The 16,183-nt window shown below is 53.1% G+C and overlaps 1 protein-coding gene across 1 annotated transcript; it reads right to left on the reverse strand.

The window, feature by feature from the left end:
• Positions 1-2: 2 nt before the first annotated feature.
• On the reverse strand, positions 3-15,312 carry DEDD2 (death effector domain containing 2). Its single transcript, XM_007458600.1, has 4 exons — positions 14,954-15,312; positions 13,145-13,267; positions 9,244-9,384; positions 3-605 (listed from the first exon to the last, which is right to left on the reverse strand). The coding sequence occupies exons 1-4, from the start codon at positions 15,279-15,281 to the stop codon at positions 226-228; spliced, it is 972 nt and encodes a 323-aa protein (XP_007458662.1). The 5' UTR covers positions 15,282-15,312; the 3' UTR covers positions 3-225.
• Positions 15,313-16,183: the final 871 nt, after the last annotated feature.

Below are 16,183 nucleotides of genomic sequence, written 5' to 3' on the forward strand. Positions count from 1 at the left end.
GCGGGGGTGGGGGGGGGTTGGAAAGGAAACTCAGCTGGAAGTGGTTTAGGCCTCAAAGCCCACATCCTGTGGGAGGGTCTATCAAGGGGCCTGGCTGTCACAGTCCTCAGAGCTAGCAGAGTGACAGTCCTCTAGGAGTAGAGATGGTCGACATCCTCCAGGGGAGAAGGTGGCCCAGAGGCTAGGAGGTGGGGTCAGTCCCGCCAGATCCAGGATCAGGAGGCCTCAGGCGGGCCTTCCCCCCTCCTCCTCCATCAGCAGCAGGCGGCGCCGGCCAGCCTCGTAATCGGCCTCGTCCACACTGACCAGCAGGCGGACAGCCTCCCGGCCCACGGCTTCACGCAGAGCCTCAGTCAGGAACACACCCCGCAGGGCCTGCAGCAGGGCACCACTCAGGTAGTCACCCCAGAAGGCGTCCAGATAGGAGAGCTCTGAGAACTTGATGTCACAGACCACAGAGCCCAGGTCCCGAGAGCGCAGCACCGCCGTGGCCTGCCCAAACACGTCCAGCTGCCGTGCCAGGGCCTGGGGCCTCCGGGATGCCACGCCCTGCTCCAAGGCCGGCCCATGCTCGCAGTACTCTGCTCGCACCCTGAGCCGGATGTCTGCGGAGAAGGAGGGACTGGTCAGGGAGGGGCCAACACACAGCGCAGCGGGGCCAGGGGGAAGAGGGGGACCGCCACCCTCCCTCGCTCCCTCCAGCCTCCTCCTGCTGCCCCTCACTGTGGGCTGCACTGCACCAGCCCCACATCCTTCCCCCTTCTGGTAACCACACCCAAGTACGGGTGACACCCTCACTCGGCTTCTCTCTTGTGGTCTGACCTGTTACCTCCTGACCTGGTGGCCTTGCTCTTCCCCTTATGTGCCCCACTCCAGCCTCACCACCTCCTCGCTGCCCCACCCGCCACCAGCAGGCAGGTTCCGCCTGGCCCTGCCTCTCCTTCAGCCCAGGGTGTTCTCTCCCCAGCGCCCACGGGACTTACTCCCTCACTTCCTACAGGCCTTTGCTCAGAAGCCACCTCCCCAGTGAGCCTACCTCGACCACCCTGTTTACCACCACCACCCGGCCCCGGGATTCCCAGTTCCCCTTTCCTTGCTCCATTTCTTCCCAAGGCACTTATCACCTTCTAACCTACCGTAAGCTCTCCCTTACCGTCAGGCTTATCACCTTTCTCCCCCGCAATGTGAGCTCCCTGAAGGAAGGGATTTTTGTCTGTCTTGTTCATTAGTGTAGCCCCGTGACATTCAGTAGGTACTCAATACACATTTGTGAAAGAACCAACGCACGAATGAACGGACTTGCTTTTAGGTAAGCAGCTTTACCCCTCTTGCGTCCTCGAACAGGGAGATTCATGTGGGGTCAGTCATATCCTCAGCCCCACAACAACCAAGCAAGCACCAGGCCCAGGAGACTCAAGGCTGGAACTGGGCTGGCTCTACCACAAGCAGGAGCTCTCTTTCCACAGAGGCTGCCAAGAAGGTGGGCTGTGAAGCCCATAGCTGCTGGGGGCCGTTTTGCCACCAAGAGGGGAGAGAATGAAACCTACACAAGGCCAAGGACAGAGAGGAAAAGACTCCTGAGGTTCATCACGTGCGCGTGGAGCACCTGGATCTTCAGCGATAATCAAGTTCTTTTTTGCTTAAGCCAGTCTGAGTTGTGTTTGTCACTTATAACCCTACCTACATCCACCCAAATGTGGTGGCAGTTCCGTGCAGGGGACAGGACACGGAACTTCCAAGGCTATCCCTGTAAATGTGATCTCTGGCGTATCACCCCCTGTGGGGTTACTGAATTCCCACCTGTAGATCGGGCTCTACTAAGAGAACTTCCTCTCCACTCACAGCACAGGCTATCCTGAGGACCTGCTACAAGCTGGAAATGACAAGCGGCAGCATCACAGGAACTCATTTAATTCACAAACGACCCTGTGAGGCAGGCCCTATTCTCACCCCAACTTACAGATGAGGAAATGGAGGCAAGGAGAAATGATTTGCCCAAGGTCGCACGGCCAGGGAGTAGCAAGGCATGACAGAGGGCACTGACCCTCCCACACCCCACAGAGCAGCTTCAGGTCAGTGGAGCTGATTCTAATCCAGGAGCCTTCAGGCGCTAGCTATGTGACCTGGGACAAGCCACCACCTCTCTGAGCCCAGGTTCCTGCCTAAACCAGGGGACAATCCCTACTGGAAAGCCTGTTCAGATGACGGTCCACCAATGGGTGCTAAAAAATGGCAGCCACCAGCAGCTCTGATGTGCCAAACACTTTGCCCTTGGGGATTCAGCCTGATCAGCCCTGTGGGGCAGGGGCCACAATGAACCCATTTGACAGATGAGGTAACTGAAGCTCTGGGAGGGAAAGTGTCATACCCCTGACTCCTTTCACCTTTCAAAGACTGTGTCACCACAGAGCAGAAAGTAGAAGGCAAGTCCCTGCTTCCCCAGGCAACTTCTCAGCACCACCCACTTCCTCCTCCCACCCCAAACCCCAAATGCTTCCTTTTTCTGCCTTGAGGGGAAGCTCACCCCCTCTGCTTGAGGCCCAGGAAAACCTACCTGGCCTTAGCCCCCAGGACTTCCCACAACACTCAGACCTGGCTCCCTCCATGCTAAGGATCTGATAAGACCTCTGGGCCCACATCCTGGACTCCCGAGTGTCTAACCACACCTCCGTAGCGTGGGCTGGGAGGCAGGGGGCTGGAGGAGCAGCACCTGTCCAAGGCCACACGGGCTGCTCAGTGGCAGAGGCACAGAGCCTGGTGGCGGAGAACGACAGACCTTGAGGCGAGTCCTGGCTCCGCCACTGTCTAGCTGTGGGGCCTTGGGCATGTGACCTCACCTCTCTGAGCCTCAGTTTCCCCATCTGAAAAACAAACAAACAAGAGATCCCTGCTACACGATGGGGTCATGAGGATTACATTAGGCAACTCATGAAGCATGTGATCCAGGGCCTAGACGCCGAAGGCACCCCAAAACAGGAACTGTGATTTCAACACTCACCTCTCTACCGCCACAGCCCCTGCCTAGGCCTCGCCCTCTCTCACCTGGGCCCCTGTGCCAACCTCCTCCCCTCCCCTCCTCCTTCAATCCCAGCTACATCCTCCCATACCCTGCCCTCCAATCACAAGGGAAGTGGTCCCAGTACAAGCCTTGCTCACAAAATGACCCGTCCACCTCTTCTGACCAGAATGCCCATCACCCACCAAGGCCCGGCTCACGGGACCTGTGGCCCGCCCAGGTGAATCCCCTCCCAGATGGCCTTTCTCCTCAGCACAGACTGCTACTAGACCTGCGGTGGAAACTGTCTATTCACCCAGAGCCCACCGGGCATGGTGGGGGTGGAAGGAGGACACACCCTCATGTGTCCCATTCATACTTCCATTCAACAGACATTTACTAAGTGCCAGGGACGGTGGGGAGACACGAGCACCCCGCCACAAGTGGGACTGGAAGACATGTAAGCCCCAGTCAAGGAGCACTTTGTATGGGCCAGACCCTACCCAGGTGCCTTCCCTGGCTTAACCCCTGAGTCCTCACAGCACTTTCATTATCCCAAATACAGGTGAAGACATGGCCCAACCTCTGGTCTGAAACACAAGAGGACAGTACACAGAAGGGGAGGACAGGGAAACTCCAATGGAGAAAAGGAGAGGTGTGTGTTATCTGAGCCACCGCTCCACCCCGGCCCTGAATCACGGGCATCACGCACAACCTCTCTTTATTCCTCGCCAAAATAATTTAACCGTAGGTGACACTTATATAATACTTACTGCACTACCTTCACACATTTCACATCTATTGACCTTTTTTTTTTTTTTTTGCGGTGCGCAGGCCTCTCACTGTTGTGGCCTCTCCCGTTGCAGAGCACGGGCTCCGGATGTGCAGGCTCAGCGGCCATGGCTCACGGACCCAGCCGCTCCGCAGCACGTGAGATCTTCCCGGACCGGGGCATTAACCCGCGTCCGCTGCATCGGCAGACGGACTCTCAACCACTGCGCCACCAGGGAAGCCCTATTGACCTTTTTGATCATGCCTGCAACCTTATGAGGCAGTGCTATTGTCCCCTTTTTGTAGATGAGGAAACTAAGGCACAGAGGATGAGTCACCTGCCCAAGGTCACACAGGCAGGAAATGGCAGAGCTGGAATTCCAACCGAGATGCCTGGCTTCAGAGCCCAAGCTCTTTTAACTATCCCTATCCTGTTTGCTGCCTCTCATACAACCACACACAGAAGTCCATAATTAAAAGACATTCCAAGGGTCAGGAGAGGAAATTATAGAGAACGATTTAGATTGAAACAATCAGAGAGGACTTCTCCAGAAAATGACATTGAAAGTAAAATGTGAAAGAGGACAAGTAAGTCGAGACAGGAAAGCAGTGAAAAGAGAAGAGCGACTTTCCCAGAAGAGATGGGTGTGTGTTAAAGTCCAGAGGCAAAAAATGAACTTGGGGCATTCACAGGCTGGGGGCCAGCATGGTGGAAAAGGGTACAAGGGGACAACTGGGGGCGCAGGGCTGACCACGCCCTGCCAGGCTGGGTCAGGGAGTCTGGGGCCTCCTGAGCTGACCACACCTCTCTGCACCTCGGTGGCCTCCTCCATAAAACAACCTCACCCCAGTACCTGTTCTCATGGGGCCACTGTGAGGATTACAAGGCTGGATGCAGCAGGAAGGAAGTGGCCTCAGGATACCAAGACAACTCCAGCTGCTCAGCAGAAGCAGCAGGGCGGTCAGAAAAAGAGCCAGGGAGCACTCAGGGAAGGCTGAAGGTGGCTGAATAGTTTCCTCCGGCCAGGAACACACCAAATGCTTGGTCAACAGCATTTGTCAACAGTCCCTCTCCAATGGTAGGGAGGTGCTCCCTGCCCCCAGGGCGGAGGGTGGGGCCCCATCTTCCTTGAGAGGAGAGCTGCTCCCGCTTCCTGCACTCAGGTGGGCCCCAACACTTTTTAAAAAAATAATAAATTTATTTATTTATTTATTTTTGGCTGCATTAGGTCCTCGTTGCTGCACACGGGCTTCCTCTAGTTGTGGAGAGCAAGGGCTACTCTTCGTTGTGGTGCGCGGGCTTCTCATTGCGGTGGCTTCTCTTGTTGCAGAGCACAGGCTCTAGGCACGCGCAGGCTTCAGTAGTTGTGGCATGTGGGCTCAGCAGCTGTGGCTTGTGGGCTCCAGAGCACAGGCTCAGTAGTTGTGGTGCCCAGGCTTAGTTACTCACAGCATGTGGAATCTTCCTGGACCAGGGTGGATTCTTAACCACTGCGCCACCAGGGAAGCCCCCCAACACTCTCTTGTTCCTCTACCCGACACCTCATCAGTCTCTTTTCTGTGACAGAATGGGCCGCAGAGGGAAATGGGAGGGGCTTTCCAGTGGGAGATCAGGAAAGGTATGAGGGACAGGCCCAGGTGAGCAGGTGAGCAGCGTTCCATGCCAGACCCTGTGCTGGAGGCCAAGGATGACTCTCACTCAGGTCTCCCCTCCGGGAAAGGCTGGGGACACAGAGGACCTGTGCCCAGCAGAGAGAATCAGCCAGTAAGCTCTAAGGGACAGACTCCACCCTCCAATGCCACACCAATACCAGCACCTCCTCTGGACAAAAGCCGGCTCCCTCTCCTGCTCCAGTCTTTTCCCCAAGGCACAGCCAGAGTCACGGTGTCACTGTAAAGTTCTTCAACCTTTCCTGAACTAATGGATGGAGGCAGTGAGCAGCTGCTGCCACCAAGGGCAGTTAAGAGACAAGCAGCCTTTGCCCGCTTCCTAAAGGAAGAGCACAATACCACCTAGGAGGTGAGCTTGAAAAAAAACAGAAGGGGGGCTTCCCTGGTGGCGCAGTGCTTAAGAATCCACCTGCCAGTGCAGGGGACACAGGTTCGATCCCTGGTCCGGGAAGATCCCACATGCCACGGAGCAACTAAGCCTGTGCGCCACAACTACTAAGCCTGCGTTCTAGAGCCCTCGAGCTACAACTACTGAGCCTGCGTGCCACAACTACTGAAGCCCGTACACCTAGCACCCATGCTCTGCAACAAGAGAAGCCACCGCAATGAGAAGCCCATGCGCAGCAACAAAGACCCAACGCAGCTTCCAAAATTAATTAATTAATTAATTAAAATTATTATTATTATTTTTTAAAAAGGGCATTTCCTGGCGGTCCAGGGGTTAGGATGCAGCACTTTCGTTGCCAAGGGCGGGGGTTCAATCCCTGGTCAGGAAATTAAGATCCTGCAAGCCACACAGCGGGGCCAAAATAAGAAAACAAAACCATCAAACCAGAATCTGATCAAGCCTCTCCAGGCCCAACTACCAATTTTCAGGAAATACACCAGGGGAACATGTTCAGTCAATCCTACCACAGAATGCAATCTGCAAAATCCAGTCTTTGGGAAACACTACGGGACAACTACTTTCAACAAATACAAGGGTGGTGGGGGAGAGATCAGAGGTGATGGGGGAATCCTATAAATTAGGAGAAACTTAAGAGAACCAATATTTATAAGAATTAGAAATTAAAGCACTGAGCAGACACATGAGAGTAAGAAGTTACTGTTATTTTTTTGGTGTGATTTTTTTTTTTTTGGCTGCGCAGGTTGCAGGATCTTAGTTTCCCGACCAGGGACTGAACCCGGGCCACAGCAGTGAAAGCGCCAAGTCCTAACCACTGGACCATCAGGGAACTCCCCAATTCTTATCTTCTAGAAATACACAGTGAAAAATCTACCAGTGAAATAAAAGGACACCTGGAACTGACTCCAAAACAACATGGCTAATGAAACAAGATGAGCCATGACCTGACAACTGCTGAGGCTGGGGGCTGGGGAGCCAGGATTCGTTATGCTAATCTCTCTGCTTCTATTTCTTCTCCATAGGAAACACTGAAGGAAAAAAAAGCAAAGCTCAGCCTGTCATTCAAGGCCTCCCACTGCTTTCCATCGTTTAAAAAAACACAAAGCCTGGCCTGTTGCTCCCAGGCTCTGCAGGATGGGCCCCTGGTCACCTCTCCTGCCCTCACCTCCTGGCAGCCTCCCCACACTCCCTCTGCTCCAGCCCTGCCAGCTTCCTCTCGGTCCCAGCACCACCAGTGCCATGTCCCCACACAGGCCTCTGCTCCTGCTGTCCCCTCAATCTGAAACACCCTGCCTCAGCCATCCACACACTCCTACCTCTCCTCCTGTTTTCTGAGAGGCCTTCCTAGACCACCCTACCTTGAAAGTCCACCCAGAACTGCATTTTCCATCATTCTCTACCCCTACCCCTGCTTGTTTCTCTTCACAGCTGACATCTGAAGTTTCTCTTCCTTCCCTTAGCCTTCTCCTCCCACCAGAACACAAGCTCCATGAGGGCAGGGGCCTCCAGTCCCTTCTGTGGGATGTAAGCAGGTAGTCAATGCTCTATAAACACACGTGGAACAACCAAATGAGCAAACCCGAGCTTCAGCCCAGCCCTGCCCCTCCGCACAATGGGGGACGGCATCCCTACCTCAAGGGCCGTCTTGAGAATTCAAGGTCAGGTGAGGAGCACACTCAGCACAGGGCACAGTGGTCGGCCCTGAGAGGGATGTGGAGACTCAGAGGTCCTGTGTCTGAGCCCAGGATCCCCCAATGGCCCCTTCCTCACACTCTTGGGGCCTCCGGAGTTCAGTCTGGTTCTATCCCTCAGTGGAAGGCAGCTGCCTGGGCTCAACCCCCACAGCTATCACAGGTGAGGAGGAGGCAAGAATGGCAGACCTGTTCCTCACTCAGGTCTGGAGGGACCTCCTTCCACCCCTGGGACTAGGCCATCTCCATTTTCAGGGCAGAAAACCAGGGCCCTACTGGGGAAAGCCTCACTCCAGCCCCACCCTGCCTGGTGAGTCAGCAGTCAGACCTGCACAGCCGTGCCCCACAGCAAGAGACAGCCACACCCAGGGTCACAACCTCCCCCACCCTCAGAGAAGAGACAGAGGCCTCCAGCAGCAAGACCCCTCACCGGCCTCAGCCTGGCCTGCTCCCTAGGGAGGCAGTGACTCTCTAGGCCACCCAGCCAGTGGGTGGCTCTGGTAATTAACTCCTGACTCTGGGGAGAGTCACGACCAAACAGCCACCCCCTCAAGTGTGGGCTGTCTGAGGACTCAGGCTGGCTCCACTGGCCTGTTCCTCCTGAAAGCAGCCAGCACAGATGTCTACAGCCTCATCTAGGGAGCGGCTAGGACCACCAGGGTCTGGGGGACCGCAATGGGCACCAGGAGGAGGCAGGCTCATGCACTCTGGGGGCTGGAGGCTCTGCAGATGGCAGGAGGAAGCGCCCCGAGGCCAAGGTCTCCTGGGGGATGCAGAGCTGCTGCCACCTGCCCCTCAACCTTCCTTCCTATAATTCCACCCCCACCCACCCAGCCTGAGCCTCTCACCAGCTGATACCCTCTGTGACCAGAGCCTTGCTCAACTCAGAGGAGGGGGTACCAGAGGGGCGTGCGGGAGTGTGTGAGAGAGTGTGCGCCCTACCCGTGCCTGTGTCCTCCCCTCAGGACCAGTGAGAATTTCTCAAGGGCAAGGTCTGCATAGCAGAGTCCCCTAACCCATCCAACCCACCTGTCTGCAGGTACAGTCAACCCTATATCCAAAATGTTTATTTCCTTAAGTCCACCTCCTTCTCACCCTCTCCAATGCCACTACCCCAGGCCAGACCTCTGTCTCATCCTTGTTGGACTGTGAAGCCCCTCCACTCATTTCCCTGCTTCCACTTTGTTGGATTTATTTCATGTGCACCTACAGAGCATGTGCTACATATCCAGCACTGTTCTAAGCACTTTGCAAATTGTAACTCATTTATTAACTGATTTTCCAGATGAAATTGGAGTTCCTTTAAAAACTGGTATCAGATCACTTCACTCCCCTGCTAAAAAACCTTGGAAAGCACTTGACTCATAGAATAAAATCTAACTCCCATCTGCTCTGAGGCCTGCCAGGCCCAGCTGCTCAGCCCCTGCCTGGCTCCTCCAACAAAAGATGACATTGAGGGCAGGGGACTGTCAGGAAAGGCTTCCTGGAGGAGGCGGCACACAACACAATCCTTCAACTATGGGCAGGATCTAGACAAGCGAGTAGGCAACAGAAAAGACAGGGATTCCACTGTGCTGTACAGATGCATGGAGCTGCTGCCCACCCACTGGGTGTCACACCCCAGATGAGGGCCCATTCTCCCACCCTTCAGCTCTACTGGCTGCAACAGGCACTGCACATGCACTCCCAAGGCACACACAGACACCTACCACAGGTCACTTTGCCTTCTGAGGTAGGCCCAGCTGGCTCCTGCTGCTGCTGGGGGGTGGCTGGACCCCCTCTCTGCCTCCGTCTGGCGCCACCACTGGGACGGCCCCGACTCCGCCGCTGCCGTTTAGTTGGGGGAGAACCTGAGGAGAGAAAGATGGTGTAGGTTGAAGACCAGATGATGGGTGGAGCACCAAGGTGGGTGCCCAAGGAAGTGCTCAAGGCTGGACTCCACACTGTCAGACCCTGGGTGAGCCCTTCTGCTTCCTGGGCCATAAGATGGCGAATAAGTACGAGTTAGCATCACCTAGAAGGACAGAGGAGCACACCCCACCACCTGGCAGTCCCACTCTCAGCTGTGACCCCAGAGAAACCCTGACTACTCACACCAGGAAACAGGCAGGACAACAGTAGCTGGAGCTTTGTTTACAGTTCCTAACCACATAAACCTGAAAACAATGTAAATGTCTGGCAAAAAGTACACAGAGTAATTTCCACAATAGGTTGCTTAGTGAAATAAAGCAAGTGAAAAACAAATATCTACAGTTTGCTATGTTTTGTATAAAAAAGGAGGGGAAACAAGAATATATACATTATTTGCTATTTTTGCAAGATGAAACACTGTAAAGCTATGTTAGAAATGAATGAAATTGATTATCTATTGGGAGGGAGAAAGATACCAATGGAAATGATACTTCTAAGAACATCTTTTTTACATACTTTAGTTTTGACTTTGGAATCATGTAACTGTTTTACAACATACTCAAAAATTTAACAAGAGACAAAAGAAACAAACCATAAAATTAAACACAAACAGAAACAAATGGATCTAACTATATATAAAATCAGTAACAAGAAGCAGAAAAAAGAAGGATCTTAAGTAACTAGGAAGAACATTCTGACTGTAAACTCTCAGTAGGGTATACTCTGAAAACAATTAGAACCACAAAAATATCTTATGTTTCATTCAGTAGACACAGCAGTGGTACTGACATTATAAATTTGAAGCTATTTCATTATTGTTGTAAAATAAAGCAAAATAAATCCATGCCTTAATGTTACCAAGAACCAAGATTTTCAGTGTAAGACAAAAAAGTCCTCGCAGGACTACTGATCCCGTGTGCCGCAACTACTGAAGCCCGCGCACCCTAGAGACAGGCTCTGCAACAAAGAGAAGCCGCCGCAACGAGAAGCCCACGTACCACAACGAAGAATAGCTCCCGCTAGCCGCAACTACAGGAAGCTCACACGCAGCAACAAAGACCCAATGCAGCCAAAAATAAATTAATTAAAAAAAAAAAAAAGTCCTTTGTTGTAAAATAAAGCAAAATAAATCCATGCCTTAATGTTACCAAGAACCAAGATTTTCAGTGTAAGACAAAAAAGTCCTCGCAGGACTACTGATCCCGTGTGCCGCAACTACTGAAGCCCGCGCACCCTAGAGACAGGCTCTGCAACAAAGAGAAGCCGCCGCAACGAGAAGCCCACGTACCACAACGAAGAATAGCTCCCGCTAGCCGCAACTACAGGAAGCTCACACGCAGCAACAAAGACCCAATGCAGCCAAAAATAAATTAATTAAAAAAAAAAAAAAAGCCCTTTAAGGGAATTGCCTGGTGGTACAGTGGTTACAACCCCACAGTTTCACTGCTGAGGTCGCAGGTTCAATCCCTGGTCAGGGAACTAACATCCCCGCAAGCAACACGGCCAAAAAAAAAAAAAAAATCCTTATAATGTTATGTTTGAATTGAAAATGCTACTGTGAACTTTTGTGTGTGTGTGTGTGTGTGGTACGCGGGCCTCTCACTGTTGTGGCCTCTCCCGTTGCAGAGCACAGGCTCCGGACGCACAGGCTCAGCGGCCATGGCTCATGGGCCCAGCCGCTCCGCAGCACGTGGGTTCTTCCTGGACCGGAGCACGAACCCGCGTCCCCTGCATCGGCAGGCAGACTCTCAACCACTGCGCCACCAGGGAAGCCCCTAATATGAACTTTTATGAAAAGCAATTTCTAGTTCTGTTCACTGTAAGCGCCTAAAAACAATGCGCATACTCAGCACCCAGATCTTGGTCTCCAAATACCACTGCCTCTAAGAGAAACGAGGCTTCTGGAAACAGCTGATTCCAGGGCTGGGGAAGGGAAAATACAAGTGAATCCTGGACATCTTGCAGTCCATCTTGCAGTCCTACAAAGCAGGAAGCACCCAAAGAATGATGGAGACACATCAAAAGGACACAGGACCTAGCCAATTTGAACATCAGGAAGAATAACTAATTGATTATAACAGTAAATAAATAAGAATATATGAGTCTATGGTGATACCCCTCACTAAGTAAAAAGAGAGAGGGAGGGATGGAGCGAAAGAGAAAAGTAAAACTCCTCTTGAGAAAATGCCAGCTAATAGACATAGGAAAAAATGAGAAAACCACCATTTCATGAACACCAATATAATAACTGGCGCAGGCAGAGATCACCAATGGCTGCTAAACCCACTGGGGATGCTGTTGGTGAACACGACGTGCCAAAGTGTCATCCCATAGATTATTTACTAACCACAAGGGGAAAAAATATCTCTGTACGAAGGACAAATACAGCAGACACCACCTTAACCAAGTGATCAAACTTGCTCACTCACAACAGGAAAACCAGGCCTCCTGATGTGCTCTAATGTGAAGACCATGGCATCAACCAAGGAGCATTCCAGCCAAAAACACGTAACCTGAATCTAACCAACTCTCCAAACCCGATTCCCAAACTACAGGGGACAGATGGATAAGTTAAATGATACCATCAGGAAATTATCAGGCATATCCGGAAACAATCAGGACACTGTACAAAACAAGTGCCCTGGTCAATGTCATGGGGGAAAAAAGAAAAAGGTACGGGGTAGTGGTGGTGGGGTTCCATAGTAAGAGGTTAAGGAGACTAATAACTGAATGTACAGCAACACAACTACAAGTGGATCCTGAAAGTGCAGACAATATTGAGAAGATCTGAAAATGGACCATTAGGATATCAGAGAATAAGTACTTATGTCCTTTCTTAAGTATGACAGTAGTCTTGAAGTGGTATCAGACAATCTTCTGATTCTCAGGAGATGCCTGCCAATTTCGGGGTAAAGTGTCCTGATGCCTATAATTTACTTTCAAAGAGTTCAACAAAAAGAAAACAGAATCAGGGACTTCCTTGGTGGTCCAGTGGTTGAGAATCCACCTTCCAATGCAGGGGACGCAGGTCTGATCCCTGGTCGGGGAACTAAAATCTCACATGCCACGGGGCAACTGAGCCCACAAGTGCCGCAACTAGAGAGAAGCCTGCACACTGCAACGAAAAATCCCAAGTGCCGAAACTAAGACCTGATGCAGCCAAAAACAAACAAACGAATAAATATTAAAAAAAAAAAAACAGAATTACATATACATGCACATAAAGCAAAACTGGCAAAATGTTAAAATTACTGAGGCTAGGTGGAAGATACAAACACATTCACTGTACTAATCTTTCAGTTTCTCGGCATATTTGAAATATGTTTGAATGATTAAAAACTTGGGGGAGGGGAGGAGAGTGGATAAACTAATTGCCATGGCAATTAAACAAAACCAACTAGAAACCCAACATGAATAAATCTCAGAAACATGTCCAACAAAGACAGCCATGTGAAGAATGACACCCATGACATGGTGCCATTTAAATGACATATAAAACCACAAGAAACAATTCCATAAGTTGTTTCTAGACACGTGCTTTTGCAACAACAAACACACACACACACACAAACACAAAGCAAAAATGAGACAGAATCACCCCCACGGGCTCCTTCCTTGATGGGTCAGGATGGGGTAGGTTCATCAGGGTTCAGAAGGGAGAGAGAGAGACTGCTGGCACGCCCACAGGGCTGGGCTCACCTGTCTCCCACTGACCCTGCTCAGCATTTGAAGAACTCCTTGGCTGCTGAGTGCGACGGCAGCCACCCTCCGTCCTCTTCGAAGAAGAGCTGGACGTGCCATAGCTGGAGCGTTCTGGAGACACTGTGGGGAGAGAAGAATGGAAAGAAGTATTCAAAGCCTGCGACTTCTCCCAGGCCCAGCCTCCAATTCCCACCCCCTCACCCCCACCCCAGAAAAAAGCCTGCCCCACAGGGTGCCTGAGTTCCCCAGAACTCAAAGCCCAGATACCCACTCCCTCTCAAACACCTGCAGCCCAGTAATTGTTGGGTGCCTCCCGGGGTAAAAGACTCATCACCTTCTGGGGCCACCCAATCCATGGCTACAGCAGCTCTAACTGTCAGTTATCCTGTAAGCTGAGTTACGGTCAGGATTCCTGCAATGCTGGCTGCCCCCATCCGTCAACTGCCCCCGGCTCTCCCTGAGGCCCCGAAGAGTAAGCAGGCCTCTGCAGGGTCCCCACATCTTCTCTTCCAGAGCCTGACCTCCAGACATATTTTTCCAAATATGCTGTCAGTTCTGCACAAGGGATGCCTTTCTCCTGGTTACCCAAATCCCATGGGCTTACCCTGGGCAGGGAAGCTCACAAAACCCCTCCCTAAACTAGCCACAGCACCTCTAGTAATCCCGCCAAGGGCTCAAAAGCTCAAAGCCTATGCACACAAGGGGCTCTTCACCTTCTCTGGACTGCTATCCTATAGGAGCACTTCCCTTACAAGGATTAAGGGCACCAACTCTGGAGACAAACCAGCAAGGTTTAAATCCTAGCTCCCACTTTCTAGCTGTGTTATCTACAAGCTCCTATGTGACAGGGCTTCTCACCTACCTCTGTGCCCTTACTTTGACCTCTGCTCCTGCCACACTGGCCTCTGATAATGCCAAACTCTTTTTTTTTTTTTTTTTTTTTGCTGCCCGCGGGCCGCCCCCCCCCCCGGCCCCCCCCGCCGCAGAGCACAGGCTCCGGACGCGCTGGCCCAGCAGCCACAGCCCACGGGCCCAGCTGCCCCGCAGCATGCGGGACCTTCCCGGACCGGGGCACGAACCCGCGTCCCCCGCATAGGCAGGCGGACTCCCAACCACTGCGCCACCAGGGAAGCCCTGGTTATGCACTCTTAAGGGGGCCTCCTTTCACTCTGAAGCATTCCACTCCCTACTTTCTCTCTCTGCTCCATTACTCTGTTTCAGTCCTTCCATAACCACATCTAAAAGTAAATCGTTCAAATAAAGTCATCTTCATATACAGAATTAAAAAAAAGTAAATCGTTCACCTGTCTTATAGTCTTGATACTCCTCCCAAATGTTTGTTCCTCATGGAACACTTTGTCAGTCCCGTCAAGCTGTATCTCCTGTTCCCTATTTCCCAGGCACACAGGATTCAGCTGTTATATGTGGGCAATCTGCCTAAATTCTCCAACCTACCGCTTTCCCTGCACAGTGGAGACGGTGACAGGACTTCCTCTTAGGATTACCGGGAGGATATAGGATGATAGTACAAACGAAGAAGGGCTTACTGCTGTGCCCGGCAAGAAGTAAGCCCTCTGTAAACAGACGCTACAAACATCACTATTGATGTAGCCAAATTCCACAAGCTCACCCCTCCCGATGCCATGCCGCCTCCCTCTTGTGTTTCTCATTGATACCCTGGGAGGAGAAAAGAGTGCGATGGGACACATACTGAGATGGCACTCTCCATATCAGACACCGTGGAGGCCCAGCGAAAGCAAGGCCCTCTCCCCACCGGAAGTCTGTCACCCTCCCATTCCACGATACCTGGCCAGCGCCTCTTGCGCGCCAGGTGTGGCAGCAAGTCGTGACGGGACAGCACGCGCAGGAGTTGCCCCAGCAGCCGCAAGTTGCTCTCGTCGCACTGCCCGCGGCGCTCCAGCTCCAGCAGCAGCTCCAGGCCGCTGCGGGCGCGGGCCAGGCCGCCGGCGGCGCCGGGGACCTCGTCCAGCAGGAAGGTTAGCAGCTCCAACTCGCACTCGGTCAGTTGCCCGCCCACCACCTCGAACATACGGTGAAGCGACAGCATCCCGTAGTAGTCCAGGCACTCATCCTCCTCCCAGCTCGGGGCCGGGGTCGACCCGGACAGCGCCATACCCGGGGGAGGGGGTTGGAATAAGCTCAGAACCAGGGTCTAGAACACATACAGCGGGAAGGGGGCAGTGGTCAGCGACGCGGAGGCCCGGACCTCACCCCCGCCAGTGCGTCTCCCCCTCCGAGTGCCGCCGGGCAGGGCCACCCTCACGTCCCAGCCGTTTTAGCCTCCCCCTTCTCCCGCAAGAGAATGGTATCGCCCGAGGTCCCCTAGTAACAGGTCCAGACGCCAGACCCCTCTTGTCCTCCGACCAGTCGGGCAGGCCCAGCCCGAATGCCCCTCCCCAGGTGGTATGTTCCGAACAAGCCTCCCACCCGACTAAGTGACTCGGTTCGAACAAGCCTGGGGGCCCAACGCGGGGCGCCCCGCCAATTGCCCTTTGACTATGGGTACTACTGTCCAGACATGTTCCTTGGCTGCGTCCGATCAGCCCCACAGCTCCACCTAAGTGGTACAGTCCGAAAGTGACCCTCTGCCCCCTACAATGGGACCGACCAAAGCAGCCCTTCGCTCCACACAGGTGGCGCTGTACGAATCCGACCCCCTCGCCCTGTAAGGGTGGTACCGCCCTCTCCCCAGCACCCAGGTGGTCCGGTCTACCCGCCACCAGTAGCTTGTAGGCCTCTCCACATCCTCACCGAATTCCGGCGCCTCACGACTCCTGGGCGACGGCCGCAGCCACTTGTTTTGTATCTTTCTGGCACCTTCTCTATTATTACGCCTGCGTCACTTCGCTCCTCCTCCTTCCCCCAACTCGCGCAGGTGCGACCGCCACGCCCCTTAGGCGCAAGCGCAGAGAGAGGCTTCCAAGCTCCTCCCTCCGGGCCCGCCCCCAACCGTAACGTCCGGCCGCCCTGTACTGCGCCTGCGCAGAGCGAGAGCGGTTTCGCGTCTGGGCTGGG

This window comes from Lipotes vexillifer, unplaced genomic scaffold (genome assembly GCF_000442215.2).
Source record: "Lipotes vexillifer unplaced genomic scaffold, Lipotes_vexillifer_v1.1 scaffold371, whole genome shotgun sequence".
Taxonomy (NCBI): Eukaryota; Metazoa; Chordata; class Mammalia; order Artiodactyla; family Lipotidae; genus Lipotes; species Lipotes vexillifer.

Bases quoted from the DNA above. Each gene is read 5' to 3' on its own strand.
- DEDD2 (XM_007458600.1), bottom strand. From the start codon at position 15,281: ATGGCGCTGTCCGGGTCGACCCCGGCCCCGAGCTGGGAGGAGGATGAG. The intron at 13,268-14,953 runs GTATCGTGGAAT...CTCTCCCCACAG, and splicing joins GCGCAAGAGGCGCTGGCCAG to TGTCTCCAGAACGCTCCAGC. The intron at 9,385-13,144 runs GTGAGCCCAGCC...TTCTCTCCTCAG, and splicing joins GCAGGGTCAGTGGGAGACAG to GTTCTCCCCCAACTAAACGG.